Source organism: Mycteria americana, chromosome 1 (genome assembly GCF_035582795.1).
Source record: "Mycteria americana isolate JAX WOST 10 ecotype Jacksonville Zoo and Gardens chromosome 1, USCA_MyAme_1.0, whole genome shotgun sequence".
Classification (NCBI taxonomy): Eukaryota; Metazoa; Chordata; class Aves; order Ciconiiformes; family Ciconiidae; genus Mycteria; species Mycteria americana.
In genome coordinates, this window is record NC_134365.1 from 28,856,833 (window position 1) to 28,878,326 (window position 21,494).

The following is a 21,494-nucleotide window of genomic DNA, read 5'->3' on the forward strand; positions in this document are numbered from 1 at the left end:
CTCTTATTGCCTTAGAAAGCAATAAGAATGCAAATCTTTTTTGTGAACCTGGACTTGGACTCTTTTTATACAGCTGTTTTCACATGAACATACAGAAATATGTAGGATGATGATCAGTGCTGAAAGGTTGGTTATATGGTCATAGAAACTGAGCAAAGCCTGAACTGTTCTTTACTAAACTTCTACATATTTTACAGTTATTTCAGATATGTAAAATTATTCAAGTAAAAGTAATATTTGGGTAATTAGCTGTAATCCATAGAAACATACTTTAGCTTTATTTCTCTTTAAGTGCATTCTATGGGTTTATTTAAATAATGCTATATTACATTTTGGAAGGTAATAAGGATAATGATCATATATGTTACGTATGTTAAAACCATTAGGTTATCTGGTCTATCCTGACAACAGCACAGTTTCTTTCCTTAAAGCATATTCTTTGATGTTCTGTCCACTCTAATTTTAACTATTGCATCTAACTGGGTCACTGAATCTTTATATTGCTAAACCAGGCACAGTATGAAGTATCAATTCAGAGTTCAGTGATGTGGCTAAAAAATCACTGGGCAGTAGGTCAAAACCAGCAAAGTTATTTTTACTTTCAACCTAATTCGTGTTTTGAGTGCAGTTGTGGTAATCCTGTTATTGGAAAATACTGTATAGAAGTAATTAAAAAGAGGCACTGGGGGCCATATCCTGCCATCACTCTGCATCTGAAACCCATGCAAACAGCGCTTAGAAAGCTGCTTGTGGAACAGTGGCAGACTGTGACCCTTCACTTTCAATTTTACTTAATACTACGTAACGGCAAACTTTCCTTTTAGACACATAAACACAGCTCCTTCTAAAGAACACCAGACTCATATTCAAAGAAGTTTGCTCTTTGAATTATGTTTTTTTAATCTTTTAAGCCTTTAACTTATTTTAATTTCTTTTGTTCTTATTCTTCTTTCCTCCCCCTACCCCTCAAGCTATCTAGCAGCATTTTGGATATATATAACAGTGACCAGGGAATGGCACCAGCTAATATGGGTCTCACAAACGCTTCTTGCCCAGCTAATCTACCAGTAAAAAGGGAACTCACAGGTAAAAGAACTCTGAGATTTTAGTATTTTATAATTTCAGAAGTGATGGTGTTTCTCTTAGAAGTTGAATAAATCTTATCCATGAAATAGATGTCCATAACTAAATCCTGAGAAGTTTGCAGTTTGTAGTTTCATTTAAGGAAAAGAACAAAGACCAAGGAGAAATGTTTTCTTTCTGTTCTCCTCTTTAGCAATTCAGAAACCATGTTTACCGCCTGTTTTTTCTTAACATCATGCTTCTAATAAACCTAATTATTTTAGGAAACATAGTGGATTCTTCCACATGTTGGCTTCTGGTCAATGGTATAAATAAATTATCATCCATTAAATTTGTTCCAGGGTAGAACAAATGGTTCTTTTAAAACCTTACAATAACGCTATTCAAGGTAAATCTATATTAGTGGATTAACAACTTTAAAAGTTACATTCAATTAAGCCAAAGAATGCTAACAACCGTGTACAGTTCATTAGTGTCAGTCAGAGGAAACAGTGAGTTTGTTCAATATCTTACAAATCTGATTAAATCTTGCATTATGGGTTATACAAATCCATATTCACATTAGTGTATTGTAAGTTTTATCCTGATGTAAAATACAGCAAATTGGAGAAAAATACCCCTCCATAGCATTTCTATGTTCTTAAATAAAAAATGTGCAATAAAAAAATCTTAAGCAACCTGCCAGACTTGCTCAAAAACGTAGCATTGGTAGAATATAGATTTGCTTATGATCTTGTTTAATAATAAAAAGAGTAATGAAGTAAAAAGACTAGAAGGCTGCTCTTTGTGACAAGAGGACATTTTGAAAAGGTGAAAGAAGTACTGGAATTGCAACTTAAGGACTGTTTTAATAAATGTTACTTTCTGTCAGAAGCAGATACACGAGCAATGGCAAAGGAGAGACAAAAAAAGGATAACCACAATCTCAGTAAGTATATCTTCATCGTGCATCTCATTAAATGGAATGTATAGGGAATGCAGAAATAATATACATTAGCTACCACGTCTCTGCTCCTCTAGATCGGCATCTTACCAGTGTAATCAAATTGAACTCAGTCTGCAATCACAGCCAACCACACAGCTTTCTTCCCTGAAATTAACTTCTATCTTTGACTTTTGTCTTTCAAAATACTGAGCATACTGTAATTAATTTATTTCCATATCATCTCCTGCTACTATGTTTTTATTCTACAGTTGTACAGGTATCCTGCACGCTTTACTTGATGTTGTGTCTAAGAATTACAGTGCAAAACAGACAAGAAAGGAGGCAGATGATGAAAAAACCAACAGTGAAAATCCAGAGTCTTTACACCTTACTTACTGAAGCACCCAAGTGAGAGGCTGTATCTCTCTATGGGTAATGGGAAGGAAAAAAAATTACAGAGGATATCAGACAACTTCTAAACGCTAGTTAAGCACTTAAAGTTGTGGAAATCGTATGTCACAAGAGGAGATCAAGGCAGGACTGGGTGAGACTCACGGTGCTGTGAGTCTGCTCTGATACACAAGCCCCCTAACTTCTGTAGGCTGGGATACACTTCTGTTTCCTTTATGGAGAACAGTGCAGCCATGTACAGATGTTAGACATTTCAGTTCTAGAGGAATAGCCTTCTGTAGTTTAGGCTAAGAACATAGTGAAATTCATAGTTCAGTGTCTAAATATTAAACTTATAAAAATAAACAACATTTTGGTTTATCCAGAATAGAAAAAAAATAGTTTTTATTGCTGAAAAAGATTGCCTATAAAATTAGGCATTTTTTCCCTCTAACGAGAAATTTGAAACAAAAAACCTGAAGGATTCTTTTTGGAAAGTGTTGAATAAAGCAATTACATTTTCCAGTTCTCCTTTCCACTTTTTCCAGCAGAAATAGTCTGGGAGTTGGACTCGATGATCCTTATGAGTCCCTTCCAACTTGAGATATTCTATGATTCTATGAATTTAAACCTAGATTGGTAATTAGTTAATACCCACTATTTATATCTTTGTTTTCTTATTTATATCTTTGTTCTCTGGCTATTCCATTAATCTTAGAGGGATTTATGGCTTTACTTGCATGAAATTACATACCTGCAAGTACACATCCACTGGTACAATGTGCTAGCAACCACTGTGGACAACTTTCTGCTACTTAGACTTTCCAGAAGACATCCTTATTTCTGTCTGTATGTTTTTGTGGATTACAGATAGACGATGTAGATTTTTAGGCCTGTTGCTAGCACATGTTCTCTGAAGTGCCAGTGCAGCTGCTGCTTGTCTTGTTTGGGCAGGAATGGGGAGTTTTTGCTGGACTAGGAAAGGTGGTGGGTGAGAGTCGTCTGGAACGGCGAGAAGGAAAAAGACAGGCACATGCATACGTTAAGGATACCAGGACTTACCATTGCCTCCATTGTTTATTTTGGCTCTGAGATCATCCTTCCTGAACACAGAAGACATTTCTGAGAACTGTCCCTCACCACTGGCAACTGAGCTGAAGGCTGTATGCCAGGATGGTAGCATGCAGACATGCAACACCTCTTCTGGTTTGGCTCCAGATGTATACTTCAGAGCTCAAAGTCTCTCTGGAGATAGCTCTACTACCTGATGGCTTGGACATATTACTGCATTACATATAAAGGCTTTATTAGTGTGATTTACTCTTTTATGAGTACCAGTTTTTTTAGAGGTGGTCTGAAAAGGCAGTTTTTGAAACCTGATTTTTACAAACATTCAAGTCGCAGGTTGAATTAAGGTCCACATTTTACAGAAATATTCTTGTACCTCCTCATACCAAGGAAGAATTAGAAAAATGTTCCTTTTGGAAGACTGGATCCTCAGTGAAACAATGAAAAGGGATTCAGATCTAAGAAATGGAACCTCTTCCTCTTGTAACAGCAAGAGTTTAAACCATTACTAAATGTATTTTGTTTTTGTTTTTTTCCCAAACAAAGCATTAAGGGTGTAATGTTTGTTTTCTGTATGGTCATCCTGTCCATGTAGTTTAAAAATTAATTTTCTGATTTGGCTTTGGCATAATTTAGTACTTGAAATATTATCGATAACTCAGGATACCACTGGAACTGAAACAGACATAAATCAGGAAAGTTCTATTAAAACACTTTTCCAAACTTCAAAATTTCCCTCCTAATTCAGTAGCATAACCATTTGGAGTTTATTTCCAGGAAAAAAACAAAAAAAATAGAAAGAAAAAGATATTGTAAGTGTCCACTTGTAAAGAAAATTTTTTCTTTGCCTTGTTTCATAGCCAATGTTTAGTTGACTACTTTTTGATGAGTCTCTTGCAGAGTTTTTCCACACTGTAAATATTAATTAAACAACAACTATTATGCCATATGACTGTATAGTTAATGCACATTCTTTAACTGTTTTTGCCCTGCCATTATTTTGCCAACAAAACTGAAATACATCTTTTAAATTGCTCAGTTGCTATGTGCTTACGTACACTGTGTTCTCCTACAAGACCCAGCACATTCATGCCAGTGGGATGCAAGGGGTCACTTAACAGTACGCTCAGGAGGATTATAACCCTGTCTCCTGAATATGTGAATCATGACTACAAAACCTGAGATGCTTTAATCTGTTGAGTGAAATTCCTGTTTCTAGAGAAAGTAAGACAAGATAATATGTCTCATCAAGGCAGAGCACTTCACCAGGGTAAATAATAACACCTAGAGAGTTCCCTGAGCTGGAATCAGCTAGGGAGAAAATAGCTGACTGCTGCACAAACCTAAGAGCCTCACACAGACAGGAAGAAAAAATACCTTTATGTATTGGAGGAAGTAAGGAACTAAAAGTGATCTATGTGGTGGGGCTGAGACTGAAAGCGATATGATCGTATGACTGTGAGAAAGGTAAAGTCAGCCTAAAGACCCACCAGGCTTCCCTTGACTGCACACTTCTACTTTAGCTCTACCAGGCTCTACGGACCAGCTTTTTGTACCTATATTCAGAATTAGGCAAACTCTAAGTGCATGTCTCCATACATCGATGAGGGGAGCATGTATCCATGTTCCAGGCTGCCCTACATGGGTCAGCTCTGGTCTTACAGAGTATAATGGCATTAGTGAGCCCAAGGTAAGATCTTCCAAGATGCAAGGGATAACAGAAATGGCTCAATGCAATGCTAGTAATGTACCAAAGCTGAATCCTGCCCATTCAGTGAGGTTGGATTGAGTCAAAGTACAACGTGAAGCGAGTGGACAAAAGTGCAAGTTCACACCAGTAGAACATCGTTGCTGGTTTCTGACAGCTAGCAGTACCACAATGCGACTCCTACGGCGTTTGTCCTTTTTCCTCCTCAAAACGTTTTATTTTTCTGGTAGAAAAAGAACTTTTTGCCATTTGTACAGGATTTCCACATTGTCTTTCAGTCTTGTTGTAACTAGGCTACCCAGGAGATGGGTATACAAGAAATCCCCCAAAGCGATGAGATGTCTTTCAGGCCTATCCACTATAAAATGTGAGATTTCTACATGTGAAAGCAGCTGGAGAAAAACTGGTGAGAAAGCAGAGGACAATTCTCTCTAAATTAGTGAAATGAGAAGCAGGAAGGTGATAGACCCTTTGTGTAGAGAAGGGGCACACACTCCAGTCTGGATACCAGTCCAATGCTGATAAAGTGGACTGAGAGCACAGAGAGGGGGAACAAATTTTAAGAGGCTTATCTTCTCTTTTTTGTTTCCGACTAAACTGCAAGTAAACCAAGGTACCATACATAGTTTGCCTTAGGAGAAGCATCACTTTAAATACAGAAATATTTTGTTTAAATTAGGTTTTTCTTAATTTTCTGTGTGTTTTAGAAGTTATTGTAAATACGTTTGTGCTGTCCATCCTCAAAGGAAACAGATGTGCTGGGGATGAAGTGTTTCTGGTACACAGTCTTTCTCAGTTTCAGTGAAGGGATACGGTTGCAGTTACATCCTCTGCATGGTTTGTAATGCTGATAACAGTAGATAAGGGATAATGAAGCTCTTGGCCACAATCTGTAGCAGGAGTTGTGACAAAATGTGAAACGCTAGATGAGTTGTCTTGTGTCCCTGTTGAAGTCATCAGCAAACTCCACTAAGCTGAAAACTCCGTTGTGTGGGAGCAGGGTGGAGAAAGGATACCTAAACATCAGGAAAAAAAAGAAGTGTTAGCTCACATTTAGACAATATGCGACTATTTCATTCTCTAGGAGTCTAGTTGTAAACGGGGGAGAAACCTACAGGCAAGGTAAAATACAGAGGTGGTACTAATCATGGAGTTTGTCCTGAGAGTAAGTCAGAGACAAGTAAGAGATCATGTTGGGACTTCAATTTCAGGAATAAATTTGCTGTCCATTGACTGACTTGTTTTTAACTAATCAAAATGTTTTATGTTTAATTTCTCCAAGAATATTTCACCGTAAAAATAGTAACTGTTTCTTTTTAACAGTTGAGAGAAGAAGAAGGTATAATATTAATTACCGAATCAAGGAGCTTGGCACACTCATCCCCAAGTCTAATGATCCGTGAGTTCAACAGTCTTTCCTATAATAATGTTTATAGTTTAAATAATGGAAAAAAAAAAAGACAGTTGCATATATTGGCTATAGGATTGAGTAATGGGATACAAAATCTTCCATGCTGGGTCACTGGCTCAGATCAGGCTGCTAAAGTAACAAACCTGTGACAGATTTTTGGTGCCTGTTGGGAAAACTTATGTGAAAGGATAATAAAATGAAAGCAATTCCAGGGTGTTTAAGAGAGACAGCCACATCAGGGAAAAGAAAAACAACAAAACAAAACCCAAACAAAACCAAAAAGAAGATGAGCCAAACAACAGAAAGTCCAGCTCCCTGTCCCCGGGAGCAATTGTGTGGTGTCTCTGGAGAGGGAAGGAGTGATGCTTTCAGCCCTTGCCATGGGCCCTCTAGTGGGATAAAACAAAATGCATGTTGTCACTGTTTGCCCTTTGCCTAGGAAAAAAAAAAACAGCCGAAGAGTCTGTAGTCTGAGCATTTTTAAAAAATCCTCCACTCAGTGCAGGGAAAACAACAGTCCTGAAATGCAAGGATAAAAATAATAATTGCTATAATTTCTATAATAATAGCATTTTATACTAATGCATATACTTAGAGTAACACAAAATGCATATTGCTTAAACTATACCTGCATTCCCTTAAAGCTTATATTTGTCATCAATATGAAAAAAGCCACCTCGGTAGGAAAACCTATTGCAGGATTAGCAATAACAATTCACTGTGATATTTAATGCTCAACTTTAGCCTTAGATTTCTCATGTCACTCAGGGAAGCCTTAAGACCATGCACTAGCATGACTGTGACTCGCATAAAATTGATTATACAGATTTTGTCTTTATCATTTGCATGTCAATACAGACCTGCATGATACTTCAAATGAAAACATCTATTGATATTTCAGCCTTTTTTTTTCCTTAGGACTAAGAAACTTTTGATTATATTAAGGATTTCTATAACAATATAAAGCTGTGTGAGACTTACATAAGTACAAGGTTGGCATAACAAGCCACTTGGAATGAAATCACCAGAGAGAAAGTTAACATACCGCATCCATTTTAGAGAATTTATGAACTCGGCTCCTTCTACAGCATCCACCCAAGATTAGATAAATGGGCATGTTTTTGTTATTAATATAGAATTAGGTATTACAGCTGAGTTAAAATAAGAAGTGCTTTAAGTACCTAAATAAAGTTTTGGCCACATGTGATCTGTGCAAACACAGACTGGTAGAAGAGTTTTAATTTTGCTGGTGCATCTTTCAGTATTCAAGACCATTTGGGCAAATAATTGAAAGATTTCTCAGAAAAACAGTGGATGGCACTGTTGGTTTGCAGCTATAAAGCAATAATGGAAGCAAGTCATACTGCAATTAGAAGTGGGCATGAGGTACAAATTCCAGTTGTGATTTTTGATTGCCTACAGAGGTTTTTCAGTTGCATGTTTTGGTCTGGATTCAGGTTTAGTTTATGAACTTATTGAAAACATTAATACCTAGAGCAATCACTTAAGCTCTTCTTAAAATGAATGATCTGGACCTGTAATTTTGCTCCAGTAAGTGGATGATAGATTTTACCCACAGATTTTGGTGTTGTTCCCTGATGAAAAAGTTTCAGGTATAGATCCTGAAGACTTCGCCTTTTCTTGTTTTAGTCTGCAAACCGATGACTGAGTTCAACAGTGTGACAGCCCCAACGTGGTTTATGTTTACAAAAGCACAAAGTGAACTTAAGTGTCTCACATTCTGAGGCCTGCTGTCTTCAAAAGGCTGGTAATCAGTACTCCTTTTGAAAACAGGCCTATTTAAAAGCTTTCAAGTTGGTGTTAAGAAAAAAAAGGCATCAAAAGGTGCAGGACGCTTTTAAAAAACTAGGTTATAAAGTAACTTTGCTATAGCTTGGTGCCAGGCTGAATTAATCCAAAGGAGTGTAAACATTTTTTTTTTATATTTGTAGGTGGAAATACATTAATTTGACCATGTTGTTTTGTTGGCTGAGCAGATCAAAATTATTATTTCTTTCTGGTGTGGTCCTGTGTTGCCAAATCATAACTCAGTGTCCTTACCCTGTCTTTCAGTTCTTGCTTTTTCCTTCATAACACCTTACTGTGCCCCCAATCTGCCCTCTTCTTCTTTGAAAGAAAGAGATGTATCATCTCATACAATACTTTACCTGTAATGTTTTATCACACGTAGCATTTTCACCTCATATATTGATTTTAGAAGGTTCTTCTTATAGTGGGAACTTAGCTGTAAGAGGAGAAACCTTACTGATGCTTGGACTAATGACAGTGAAGCAAATCAGCCTTTGCATTGAAAAGCAAATACTACTATAACTAAGCCATTGTGGTTAGCATGCCTGTCCCAGATGGCTTGCTTCAAGAAGATTACTTTCAGACTCAGGAACAGAAAAAGACATTTTTGATGCTATTTGGAAACCTTTTATGATTTATATTTCTTAGAAGTGGTGTGTGGGGTTTTTATTTCACTTTTGTTTTGTTAGTTATATAGTGAACTTGTTTGGCTCCTGCAGAGCTTCCGCAGGGACTTTCTTTTGACTGGCTTAAACCCCTATTCTTTTCACTTTTTTTTTTTTAATTTAATGATGAAAAGTGTGGATTACATTGCTTACATGAATGGGTGTTTTAAGTTCACTTCATCAGCATTAGAAAATGGAGATAAGTTGCAAAGAACTTTGACTCTTTTGTTTAATTTTCAATGCTTAGATATCCAAGTGGTAGATGATTCAGAAATGCAAAACAGTTATACAGAATAATTCAAAAATAGAATAAAAAAAGGCCCAAAATACTCAGCCATATTTTGCTGAAAAACTCATAACCTGCTCCTTTAAATATGCCTACCTTTCCATTCATGCTTCCTTTGTGTTCAGCCTTTCAGAACCCAGTTTTAGGCGGTTAACAGGGCTTCACGTTGTGATAGAGTCTCGAAATGCCTATGCAAGAACAGTTTTATGGTAGCTGGACAAGAATTGCCAGGAATACTAAGAAAAAAAATCTTTCCTTTAAGAATTCTAGTTGTTTTACAGGACCGGGATGTTAAGAGAACCACTGAGGATTTGGGCAGAAGTAGTGGGTTGCTCACTCTCTCTCTGCTCTCTGCATCTGCCTGTGCCTGACATTCTGTCTGTGGACAGACCCACTAATGGCCAGCATGGCCATATTTCTTGTAAAGGAAAAGCTTGTGTACACTCATGCTATTATAACATGGAAACTTGCTGCCCCTGTCAGAAGAATACACTTTGTAATTGTGCAGGTCATCAAAACAAGTACAAAGTTCTTCAAAGTATTTCTTTGAGCAAGCATAGCTTAAAGATAATTTCTCAGAAATAGGGAAAAGAAATGGTCTGCAAACATAGTTTCAACTTCACAAATGTATTTGCTACTAGTAACTGCTCTCTGGCTGGCAACCTCTGTGACTATCACCCTCTCCCAAACTCTGTTTTCGTTAATTTAGTTTTAATCTTAGATGATCAGATGCTGCCTACAGGAGCTCAACTTGTGTAAACTAGTGAAGCTCCTTTGACTTCAACAAAATTACCTTAATGGAAATGAGCTGAAGATCAGTGTCATGGCTATGTTTCTTTTCTCCTCAACGAGAAACTCTCCTAGGGAGAGTTACATGTTTTGGTCTGGGCATTTGAGATTTGTAGAGAGATTCAGCTGGTAAAGTTAGGAGGAGCTAGGATTCAGAGACTAATAAAACACAATGTGGTTTTTACTTATTTGCTACTTTTCCATGCAAATTATGTTAAGTGTGGTACACCTCTGTTAATTAAACTAGGTAACAAACACATAGCTTGCTAAAATTTTCAAATTATTGTACCACATGCACACACAAAGGCACAATCCTCCTTTGCAGAGGTCATTGCTGATGACCAGACCTGCAAATCTTCTTACTGCTCTCAACTGACTTGTTTCACGTGTAGAGTTTCCCATGTGTTTCAGTATTTACAGGATGGAGCCCTACATACATACAATAAAAACTAAGAATAAGGGGGGGAAAAAAAAAAAGGAATTAATAGACAGTGAAAAAGTAAAATGAAAAAAAGAATTCCTGCCATCTCCAAAGACTAGTTGATCTATATCGAACTTTGTAGGTTCAAAACAGTTATGAATGCAACTGTTTTGTCTGTTTTTATAAAGCAGTTTCCAATAAAACGACTAACAACTGCCAGTGGCTGCTCAGGTTTTAAAGGTTCTCAAAAGGGTTTCTAGGCCTTGTCATATCAAATTTTATCTCTATTATATATTGAGCAAGCACAATATATAAATCTCTAGAAAGCAAACCCCACAATTTCTTAGTGTCACTTTTATAATTTTTCAGATAACTTCATTTGCACCCAATTTAGAATTCAGTATTTTCACAGAAATAACAGAAAACCAATAACTGTTCAGAGAATTTCTGAATTCTTCTTATACACTTGCTGTGCTTGGGTTTAATCCATCTTCAAATGCTGAGGTATTTTTTTCTTCCCATCATAGATGAACCTGCTTGCCTGCCTGCTAAGCAGAGCCAGATGCATTGCAGACTATTGCTCTGCAGGCACCTCCCCGTGCTATTCTCCCTGTTTGCCTTCATCCTCACTAGTTGTACTGCTACTCTTCCAACCCAACACATCTGCATAGAGCCTCTGTTTCTCCATAGCACTGTCCTGTGACTGCTGTGTGGTGCTCTGGGCTGAAATGGATGGAGAGTGTCTGAGATGCAGAACCAGCACAGACATCTTCAGTATTTTCTTTTGCTCCTGGTATAAATAGAGAGACATGGAGTGAAAGACACGTTGACTTCTAAGTTCACCAACTGATCCTTTGCTGTGTTGCTTTTTAACTTCAATATTCGTCATTTAATAAGACACCAACCTGTATATGTATCTATGAGTAGAGATGTAGAAGACATGTGGAATACATACACACACACAGACAGACACACACACATAAAACAACAGAGTCTCTTAAATGATAATAGTAACCACAGCATTTTCATCCTAGATCTCCACAATAGTTTTGCCTCTCAAATTTGTAAATATTACCAGAAGAGATATCTATCCATATGTATCTCATGCAGAAGCTGACCAGATCCATCTCTTTGGCAGTTTGAATCCAGGAATTAACCATCCAGTGAAGATTTATTTCAACCTATGAGAAAAAATATCATTACCATATACGTAAAAATTTAAACTATCAAGGTAACACGAACTAAAAGTGAGCAATATCACAAAGGTTGACAATTATGTGTAACACAAATGAATTTAATCATAAAAAGATTCCAAATACAGTCATGAATATATGGCTTATTCATATGTTAATCAGAAAAATTAACCAAAAATATTTTTGTCTGAATTTGATTTTGAATTCATCACATTTTATAACTGACATTAAATTGTTTGTGAAATCACTATGAAATATTTGCCAAACATGTGATATATGCATATTTTTCTCCTGCTGTTACATGTCTTAACTATTTCCATTTTGCCAGCTATGGATTAATTTCTAATTTCATAGTGTTATATTTTTATGTTCAGACCATCAGTCCAAAACTGGCTTAGTTTTGTCTTAATTACATGCTAGGAGGAGTTGACGCCCCTTGCCTAGGCAGACTGTGTTTCTCCAGAGTTTCTGCTATAGGTTTTCTTATTACTGTAGCACTTTTTAAAGTTGCCATGAAAATGTCCTAAATCAGTCGTTTTCACTTGAAATTAAACAAAAACCTACTGTAATTCTGAGCTATATATAGAACATATAGCTCATATCTAAGATGGCAGTGGAGATTCCCAGCTTGAAATGTTGTTGTCCTCCTAACTTCAGCTGCTCCTGTTTATTCAGGAGTGCTCTGGTATAGACAGACAGGCACCTCGCTGCCTTTCAAACTCCACTGCAATTCAGGCCTAAATAGGGACCTCTCAGTATTTTACCTAACTTTCCAAAGAGGCCTGAAGAAAACAAGATTATAATCTGGTGATGGCAGCCAGAGATTTGTGCAGAAAATAAGCATCATGTGTACTAAAAACTTCTTTAACCTTTGCAGTTTGAACATAGGTATCCCACATGTGAGGAGAAAGTCCTCTCCTGGGAGGGAGTCCATGGGACGCTGGCAGGAAAACGTTCTGTCCTCCTGCCTGGGCAAGAAGTACAGGGAGAGGAAGGAGGAGGCAGAGGGACTGCCAAGAGGTGATTCAGCTGCCATGAAAGAGACATGTTCTGCTCTTGGCTCCCACTCCCACTTCTGCTTTAGTTTTTTTGACCAGGGATGCTCTAAATGAGAATACATACTCACTTCAGTGAGCAGCCTCTGATGTTTTGGCTTTGTAGACAGCAGGGTCTGAGACAAAAAATATTTTCTCTCTGACCTCCTCACCTTCTAATCCTGAAAGCTGTGCATTCCTGGCCCACATCACTGAGACGAGGGGAGGTCCCAGTGTGCTGGAGCCCCGCGGTTTGTGTGCTGCCCAGAGAGAAGAGATGTGGATTCGAGCCCTCTCTGATCAAAAAGCTGGTTCTCCCAAATCTCTAGCAAACGATCTAAATTCTAGGATGTGGTTAAACACCGTGATGCTTTATCACAAATAATTTTGCATATTCTTCTGAGCATCTTCAAAGCTACCAGTTCCATAAGGTTTTATCCCTGGCACAGTGCATCAGGAAAGGCCAGGTGGTCTGGGTCCCCAGATCCTGTACCTGCCTCGCTTTTGCCCTATACATTCAGTAGAAAGACAACTGCCTTAGTGGAAGTCTCTAAAGGTGCTTAGCCTTGGGGTAGGGGTGCAAGGTTCCTTAGGCACTTACTCTGAGAGGCTGAATGTAAAGCATAGACACTTCTGCAATAAATCCACTCCAGATCACAGGTTTACTCACCATAGGTGAGCATGTGAGTAGGAGCAAGTCTCATTAACTAAAGCGGACAAGGAATAATGGAAAGTGATGATTGACCGGAGTATAATTTATATTTCTTTTTCACTCTATAAATGCCAGCGTATAAGTGTATGTGTTTGGACTAAGTACTAAAAAAAATGCACTAAGGTGGTTACTTGTCACTCCCAACCTCAGATTCTTACTGCTTTAAATAGCTTTTTCCTTCTCAGGTTGCTTTACAGGGCCAGAACCTCTGCCAATCTTGTGCTCGGTCTAAGCCATCTTGCAGTGAAGTGGATAGTTTGGATAAACCCTTCTCTCTGTATATTTAATGCAGAGGGCCCATCCTGTATCATAAAATACTGAACTTTATCAGAAGTTAAACATTTTCAACAAATTTCATTCTTGTTCCAAGGCCTCCAAGACCTTACATAAAGGAATACATGGAAAGTTGATAAAGGGGTACATGAAAGTCCTTAAACAAATGCATTTGAACAAGTGTATTGTTGTTAGTAAGCCTGCTTGTAAGCTGGAAGTTAAACCATGATTTCCTGAATGATGGACAGGTTTAATCTTATTTTTTTGCAAGGCTTTTATTTTGAGTTGGGGTCTACATGTAGCTGTGGATTTTAACTTGGTTTATATTGTTTCAAGATTTTTGAACGGAATTTTTATCATTCCATAGCCATTATGGTTACCAAAGTGTGATTTGTCTGGTCTATCATCAATGAGGAGTGGCATTCAGCACAGACCATTTTTTTCTCAACAAGCATAAAAGCAACCTCATTAGTAAGTCAGGTAAAAGGAGTAGTATATTCAAAATGATCTTTAAAAATTTAGGCTTAAGTCCTCAGTAATGTATATTTCCTAGTTCATTAATGCAGAAATACTGCACATAGATTTTAATCTTAGAGTTAATAATAAAAGCAATTTTCACTAAAAATATAAAAACTGTAATGGTAGAATCATGATATTGCATTTAGCTCTCCCACAAAAAGTCACTTTATTACTTTCTTTTGACACTTATTTTCATTCTGGGATTAATTTTACTATATAAGGGCTTCTTAACTATTCTATTAAAATTTCCATTCAGAAGCAATAATATCTAAGAGTGAATAATAGTCATGTAAATCATTATTTCATATTAATGTAAAAGATTTTGTAAGTTCTTATGAATTCTGCTGACATGCACAATTGTGAAAAGGTTATCTCTACATTCTGCAGTGATATGCGCTGGAACAAAGGAACTATTTTAAAAGCATCAGTGGAGTACATCAAGTGGCTACAAAAAGAACAACAGAGAGCCAGAGAATTAGAACACAGGCAGAAGAAATTAGAGCATGCTAACAGAAGACTTCTACTCCGAATTCAGGTTTGTATAAGAGCGTTGCCATGAAGTACAAAGCTTTCTCAGTACTTATCCCTCATCAAGTTTTATTAATCTATATAATTTTTCCCCAAGTGGCATTTATTGAAAATGAATTGGCTTTCCCTATTTATTGCTGTGTATATTGGGGAGGGGGTATTTTTTAGATTTCTAGGAAATTCCTTTGATAATTAGACCTTACATAAAGGAATACATGGAAAGTTAATTAAGTATTTGTACAAACAGTTTCCTTATGTATGTATTAGAGCCAGAGAAAGACAAAAAAAGGAAGCAAAGAAGCATATTCCTGCAGCCAAAAATCAATACTGGACACAAAATTCCCTTCAGTATTTTCATTTTCCCTTTGTAACCATTTCACATGTTACACTTCCTTGGGTATAGTGTGCCATGTAATATCTGCTTGTGACATGAAGCAGCAGAATATGGCCCGGCATGGCTTGAAATGCAAGATTTGAATATAGACACATATGAAGATGAGATAGATAGACAGACAGACAGACATAAAATCAATCATCTTATATATGGTGATTTACATGTATATCTGTATATCATAAACATCATCAAGTATCTTCTGTTTCTCTGGATAGCAGTGAATAATGAACTAGAAAGTTGCAGCGTTTTTCTGTCACCTTTATCGGGTTCAGTACGCAATGGTTTTGGAGAGGCAGTCCTACCTCATGTTCCCGTAGGACAGCTGCTTAAAGACAGGAGCGGAAATAAAAAGAAAACCACTCGAGTGGCAAATTTTTAAGGATTAACAATTTCATATTTTAAAACGTAGTCTCACAATTGGACAAAAGGTATAATTAATTTGCATGTATGATCCGTATACTTACTGCAATAGTTCTGAAGACACTGCTTTGCCTTTTAAAGTCATTATCTAATTGGTTTTGTTTGAAATGTTAGGAACTAGAGATCCAGGCACGTGCACACGGCCTTCCAGTCATGTCTTCACTCAGTGCTGTCGATTTAGCTGCACAAGTCATCAAGCAACAGTCTTACCCAGAGGAGAACTCTGTAGACTACTCTCAACAAATGCCTCTGGCACATGGACCAAATTCTGATGTTTGCGATGGATCTACAGCCTTTTCTGATCCACTTTCACACTTCACGGATTTGTCCTTCAGCGCAGCTTTAAAAGAAGAGCAACGGCTAGAGGAAATTTTACTGGATGACACGGTGTCGCCATTTGGAACAGACCCGCTCTTGTCCTCCACGTCCCCAGCCGCATCGAAAGAGAGCAGCAGGAGAAGCAGCTTTAGCACAGATGATGGAGATGATTTATAAAAGCAGAAAGGGCCTCATACTTCTCTAAACCACTTGCTAAAAGACTGAGTTGAACGTAAGCATGGTGTTTGTGCTTATTTTAAATATGAATAAGGAGAGCCACCGTGAAGATACGTTACCACACGACCAGGGTTTAAATCAGCCCTTACTTCACAGGAAAACGAGATGGACATGAACTCATATCACTTTGTCCAAAATTCATACCCTCTGTCCAGAGCTGACATTTGCACAAGTCTTTCTTCACTGGGATGTTTTTACTATCATTCCATGACTTTTTACAGCACTATGAAAATGGTTACCACAAAAGGAATACACTTGCTACAAAAGTGCATTCAAACTCTCTCTTCAATCTGCGTTCACTATTCTCTGCTATAAACATGAGTTTTAGTCATTTTTTAATTTCTCTTTTTTATATAACTAAAAATTCTACAGAACGTGAAGCAACAGGGAACTATTTAAGCTGGGAACTATAGAGACGTTACAGGTTTTAAAATCTGAAAAAACAGATGGTAATGGTTTTGCACAAGTGAAGTAAGTATGAAATTTAAACTGCGTAGGCTTCTCTTTAAAATGAGAAAATCCATTAAGCTTTTCATGAAATTCCATTTTTAAAAAATTTCATTTGTAGAAAAAGAACAGACTTTTAACATGTGTTTTAATGATACAGAAGAAAAATGGAAACTAACATAATGACAGAGACTCAAATGAACTCAGACAGAAAAAGATATGACTTTTCAGCAGAAAGACTATGGATGTACAAGACTCAACAAAGATACTCCATGTTACAATTAGCACAATTTAAAACAAGCACTACCAGTAACAGTGCTATGGCAATTGCTTATTCCAAGAACGTTCAAACTGTGTCCTTTTTTGTGTGGAAGAGATCAGAATTCAGAGACACAACAGTGTGCTGCTGGACAACATTTTCAGTGTCCTTTGGCAGCACAGTAAGGTTTTTCCAAAGGGACTCTGCTTTATCCATATGCATGCCTTTGATCCATTTGGAAACGGAGGGAAATGACAAGATTCCCATTGCATACACTTGAAACAAAGAGAATTTCATTTCAAATTTGGCTTTGGATTCACTACAGGAAAGCTGAAAAGGAAGACTTTTCAAACTGAAGGGGATATTCAGAAGTGTTGATGTGATGCACTGCCTCTCATAACTAGCATGCTAAGAGGGGGCATTCAGAAAACGTGTTTTGATGACTCAGTAAAAGCTTGGCAGTTAGAGGGCAGGTAGAAGGCATATCATTTCTATACATCGTGAAATTCTGGAGAGCGATATAAGTTCCTGGAGGACATTAAGTGCAATCATTCTAATTGTAATATTAATACATGGGAAAATAAGCTGGCACAGGTTCTTCATAGCTCTTCCTCAACCAGAGCCAAAAAATGTCATTAGGGAGTTCTCTAATGATTCAAAATATGTTTCAAAAGTGTGTATTAATTTTGGTGTCACTGAGCCTGCCTCACGCCCCAGAAATGTCACAGGATTGGAAATAGTAAGAAGAGATTAAAATAGCTTGTTTTTTATGTTAACATTTTAAATGTATTTAAACGTATTATCCAAGAACAGAGCAATTGTTTCTTCCTATTGCCTCTTCTGTTATTGGTACCTGGGTCCTCCTCACAGTCCTTGTGAGGTTTGTGTTCCTCCAGGGCCGTAGCCCATTCCTGACCAACCCAGATAGTGTCATGATAGTTTCTTAATTGGAAAGTTAGCAGTGGGATAATAAATTACATCCAGATGGCTATGAAAGATGATGGAGTATCCAATTTCACAAGAATATTTATGTTTTTAGGAAACTCAAGGATTTCTATGAGCCTATGCAAACTACTTGGATGTAAGCTGAACAGAGCAGAACTGATCTTCTTGTGGCATATGTGTGGGGTCCCAGACAGCCCAGCACACACCTGACCCTCAGAAGAGGCTAAGATATGCTTCCACTGCATGGTTAAAAATAATAACAACAACAACAACCGGTCTCCTGGTCATTTTCTTTTTTTTGTTTTAGCATGGAAGAAAGGAATGGAAAGGCAAATGAGTATTAACCAAAGGTAACTGAACATAGAACTGATCAGCATTTTAATTGGAGTACTTCTATAAATTAAGGTCCTTAGAAGAGGAACCACTTTGTCACTGTTTTGCCAAAGACTAGCTAATATTAACATTTGAATACAAAATATGATGATTTAAAAGTAACATTTATGCCCACATTATGTCTAGTGTAGGATGCGTATTGTCCATTTCAGCTGATGAAAGGAGGGGATAGTTGGTTGATATCAAATGCCATTTGTCCTTGTACTGCAGTTTCTAATACATTAGTTTTAAATACACCAGTGTGGATTGCTCATAATGGAGAAAAAGAAATTAAATATGAATATATTACATGATTTTCCCATTGAACTTTTACATGGGAGTTAGACCATACTTCTGAACTATATTGACTTTAAATAACATCCTGAATTTCATCACTTTTATAAGCACTGTTCTAAAAAAACATTATAGTGCATCCATTAAATTTTTTAAAGTTGATTTTCATTCTTCTGACAATTGCTTCAGTCTGAAGCACCAGATTTTTTTTTCTTCCTGCATGAGAAGCTTAACAGAAGGTAACGAATGCTTCTTTTGCGATATACCATGTTGCATCTATCTAAACATATTCAAGCTCTTTTCATTAACACAAAATCCCCAACCCCCTTGCCCAAAACACTAAACGTATTCATAGCTGTAGGTGTGTATTATGGCAATGTTGTTTCACTGCCACTACGTTTTTTCTAGTAGGAAGTCATCATAATTAGTATTTTAGCTAATAACTGTAACCGGTATTACAGCATCACCCTTGAAATCAAGTGGTGATACGGGGTGCAAGAAACAGTAATCTAGGACATTTGGGGAATAAATAGGTGGTACTGAAGGCATTTAGGAGCTGTGTGTGCTGGTGACCATCCCCCAGACTTTCTGGAGTAAGCACCCCCTCTCCCAGCCCCGGTTTGGTGAGGCTGCTGTGAAGCGGAGAGGACTGTTAGAGCAGAGCAGAGCATGGTCCTGCCGGCTGGCACAGGGGAAGGGATTTCACGTCTACAGGGACAAATCCTGACATCCTTCCTCAGGCAGAATTACTTTGCTGCCCACGCGAGTTTTATTGGACTAAAACGCGGTGCGAGCGAAATAAATACACTTTTTAGCTATTTCCTACAGAGATCTCTTTAATGAAATCTCAAGAAAGAGATGCATAATATGTCTGTGGCTCTGGGCCTAGAAAAGAATTTAAAGACTCACACAGTTTGACCTCAAGCAGGGCAGGGGGTGAGGGGAGCTGGCTATTTTTGTCAAGATGTATTAAATGAGGAATTCTTGCTTGTTTTCAGTAGCAGCTGTTCAAAGCTGGTGGACATATTCCTACAGAATACACAAAACAGCGGACTGATAATTACACGAAAGGAAAGGGAGTTGAAATATTAACATCCTGTTTAATTCATGAAATGGATATAGATACTATACTAAAAACAGAAACCTAAATTATTTCATTGCGCATAGCGTGGATAGTGTGAAAAGCTACAGAAAGTGCAAACGGTTTTAACAAACAGGAACACAGTTGCTTTATATAGTAAAATAACTAAATATAATTCAGTCATTTAATCTTAATAAGAACATTGTTATTGTAATACCTTTTGACTTTAATAGGGCTGTATATATGAATGGAGGATGTAAAATTATTGTAATTTAAAATTATGTTAAGTCTCTTAGATAAGTAAAGGCATTTACATTACTATTATGAGACTGTAGAATATTTTTATAATAATTGCTATTTTTCATTGTTAACCGTATAGTATCTTGTTTTCTAAGTCAATGTATGCAGACAGAATGTACTTTATTACGCACTGTACATGCAATCTTTTTAAAAGTACGTTTTATACATGCTCATATTTTATGTTTATTATGTGAATACAGTTAAAGGACTGAAATTAAAACATCTCTTTATATGTCCCTTGTGAAACTTCACTATCCGGTCCCTCAAAGAATGCCATCACAAGACAATATAATAACATCCGCTAAGAACATCTGAGATACCTAACAGACAAAACACTTCACAACTGCTAAACATTTAGTCCATTATGATACATCATGATCCAGTAGCCTCCCATTAATAAAAATAATTGATACATTCTTTAATATGGTCTCCTGCCATCTGCTTATTCCTGCTGCTAAGGCTTTGATTTATGGAAAGTGTTTTCAGAATGTTTCAAAATTGCTAGCAGGCATGATGATATCAGTTAAATCACTAAGAAGCTCTACAAAAACCTTTTAATGTACTAGATGTTCCCCAGACAATCTAGGATAAACAGAATATTGTATTTTAAGATGTAAAACATTTTTTTAAAGCTGATAATTAGGTAGCATTTGGCACTAAAAGATACTCTTACTTAATGAATTAAGTAAGGATTTGGATTGCATTTTGAATTCCTAATATCAAAAGTGCTGCTTTCTTTAGAAGATATTTGGTGCTTTCTGTGCATGAAATGATGCAAAAGTTGTTGAGTAGTAATATATATTTCAGTTATAGTTTTGTAATAGTTCATTGTTTCATGTAAAATAGTGCTCATTGTTTGTGTACATCAGATAAACATTCTATTTGTAATAAAGTTGTTCTGCGGGGTCTTTATTTCATGAAATCAGTAAGACACCCCTATCAGTATTAAAACAGAACACTATTATAAATACTATTTAAAGTTCAGTGATTAGCCATGGAAAGAAGCTTTGCTTTTTTACATATTTATTATGCACTTGGGATTTGATCATAAAAGGTACTCAGCTCCTTTGTGAGGGACTGAGAACCCTCAGTTCACTTTGAAGAAAGGCAATGCTCAGCCTGTTGCAGACTCAGACACTTAATGATTAAATAAACAGCATCAGAAAATAAAATCAAAAGTTATTTGAGAGATTAGAAAAGCACTATGTGATATACTGCTTGATTAAAAGGAGTGATATTTGTAATTGACATACAAACGGATTTAATGTCAGCATCATTTGCACTGACAACCAATGGGAGATTAGAGGAAAATGTATGAAGTTGTGATAATAATCAGACCAAAAGTCTAATTCTAAAGGAGGCTGCATCAGTGAAGTATGCTAAGGCTTATTGGTTAAATCACTGGTACCCATCGAGTTAAATATATATCAGTTTCATTAATTGGCAACCACAAGACAAGCGTTCTATATTCAGGGTAGTGATGATTTTGATATAATCCACCACATTGTGGTTAAGTATATGATTCATGTAATAAGAAAAAGGTGCCTTCAGGCTATTGTTCCTAGCATGGATTAAAATTTACATATTGCTTCTCCTTATGTCAAAACATCTGG

General features: G+C 36.9%; 1 protein-coding gene across 1 annotated transcript in view; it reads left to right on the forward strand.

Annotated features, from left to right (window-relative positions):
• The window catches only part of TFEC (transcription factor EC), a 34,975-nt gene extending 17,008 nt beyond the window's left edge, over positions 1-17,967 (forward strand). Inside the window, exons 2-7 of the mRNA XM_075491560.1 lie at positions 972-1,086; positions 1,955-2,011; positions 6,498-6,573; positions 14,674-14,821; positions 15,743-16,178; positions 17,929-17,967. Coding sequence (XP_075347675.1) covers positions 972-1,086; positions 1,955-2,011; positions 6,498-6,573; positions 14,674-14,821; positions 15,743-16,123 — 777 coding nt within the window. The 3' untranslated portion in view covers positions 16,124-16,178; positions 17,929-17,967. The remainder of the gene's footprint in view (positions 1-971; positions 1,087-1,954; positions 2,012-6,497; positions 6,574-14,673; positions 14,822-15,742; positions 16,179-17,928) is intronic.
• The last annotated feature ends 3,527 nt before the right edge of the window (positions 17,968-21,494 follow it).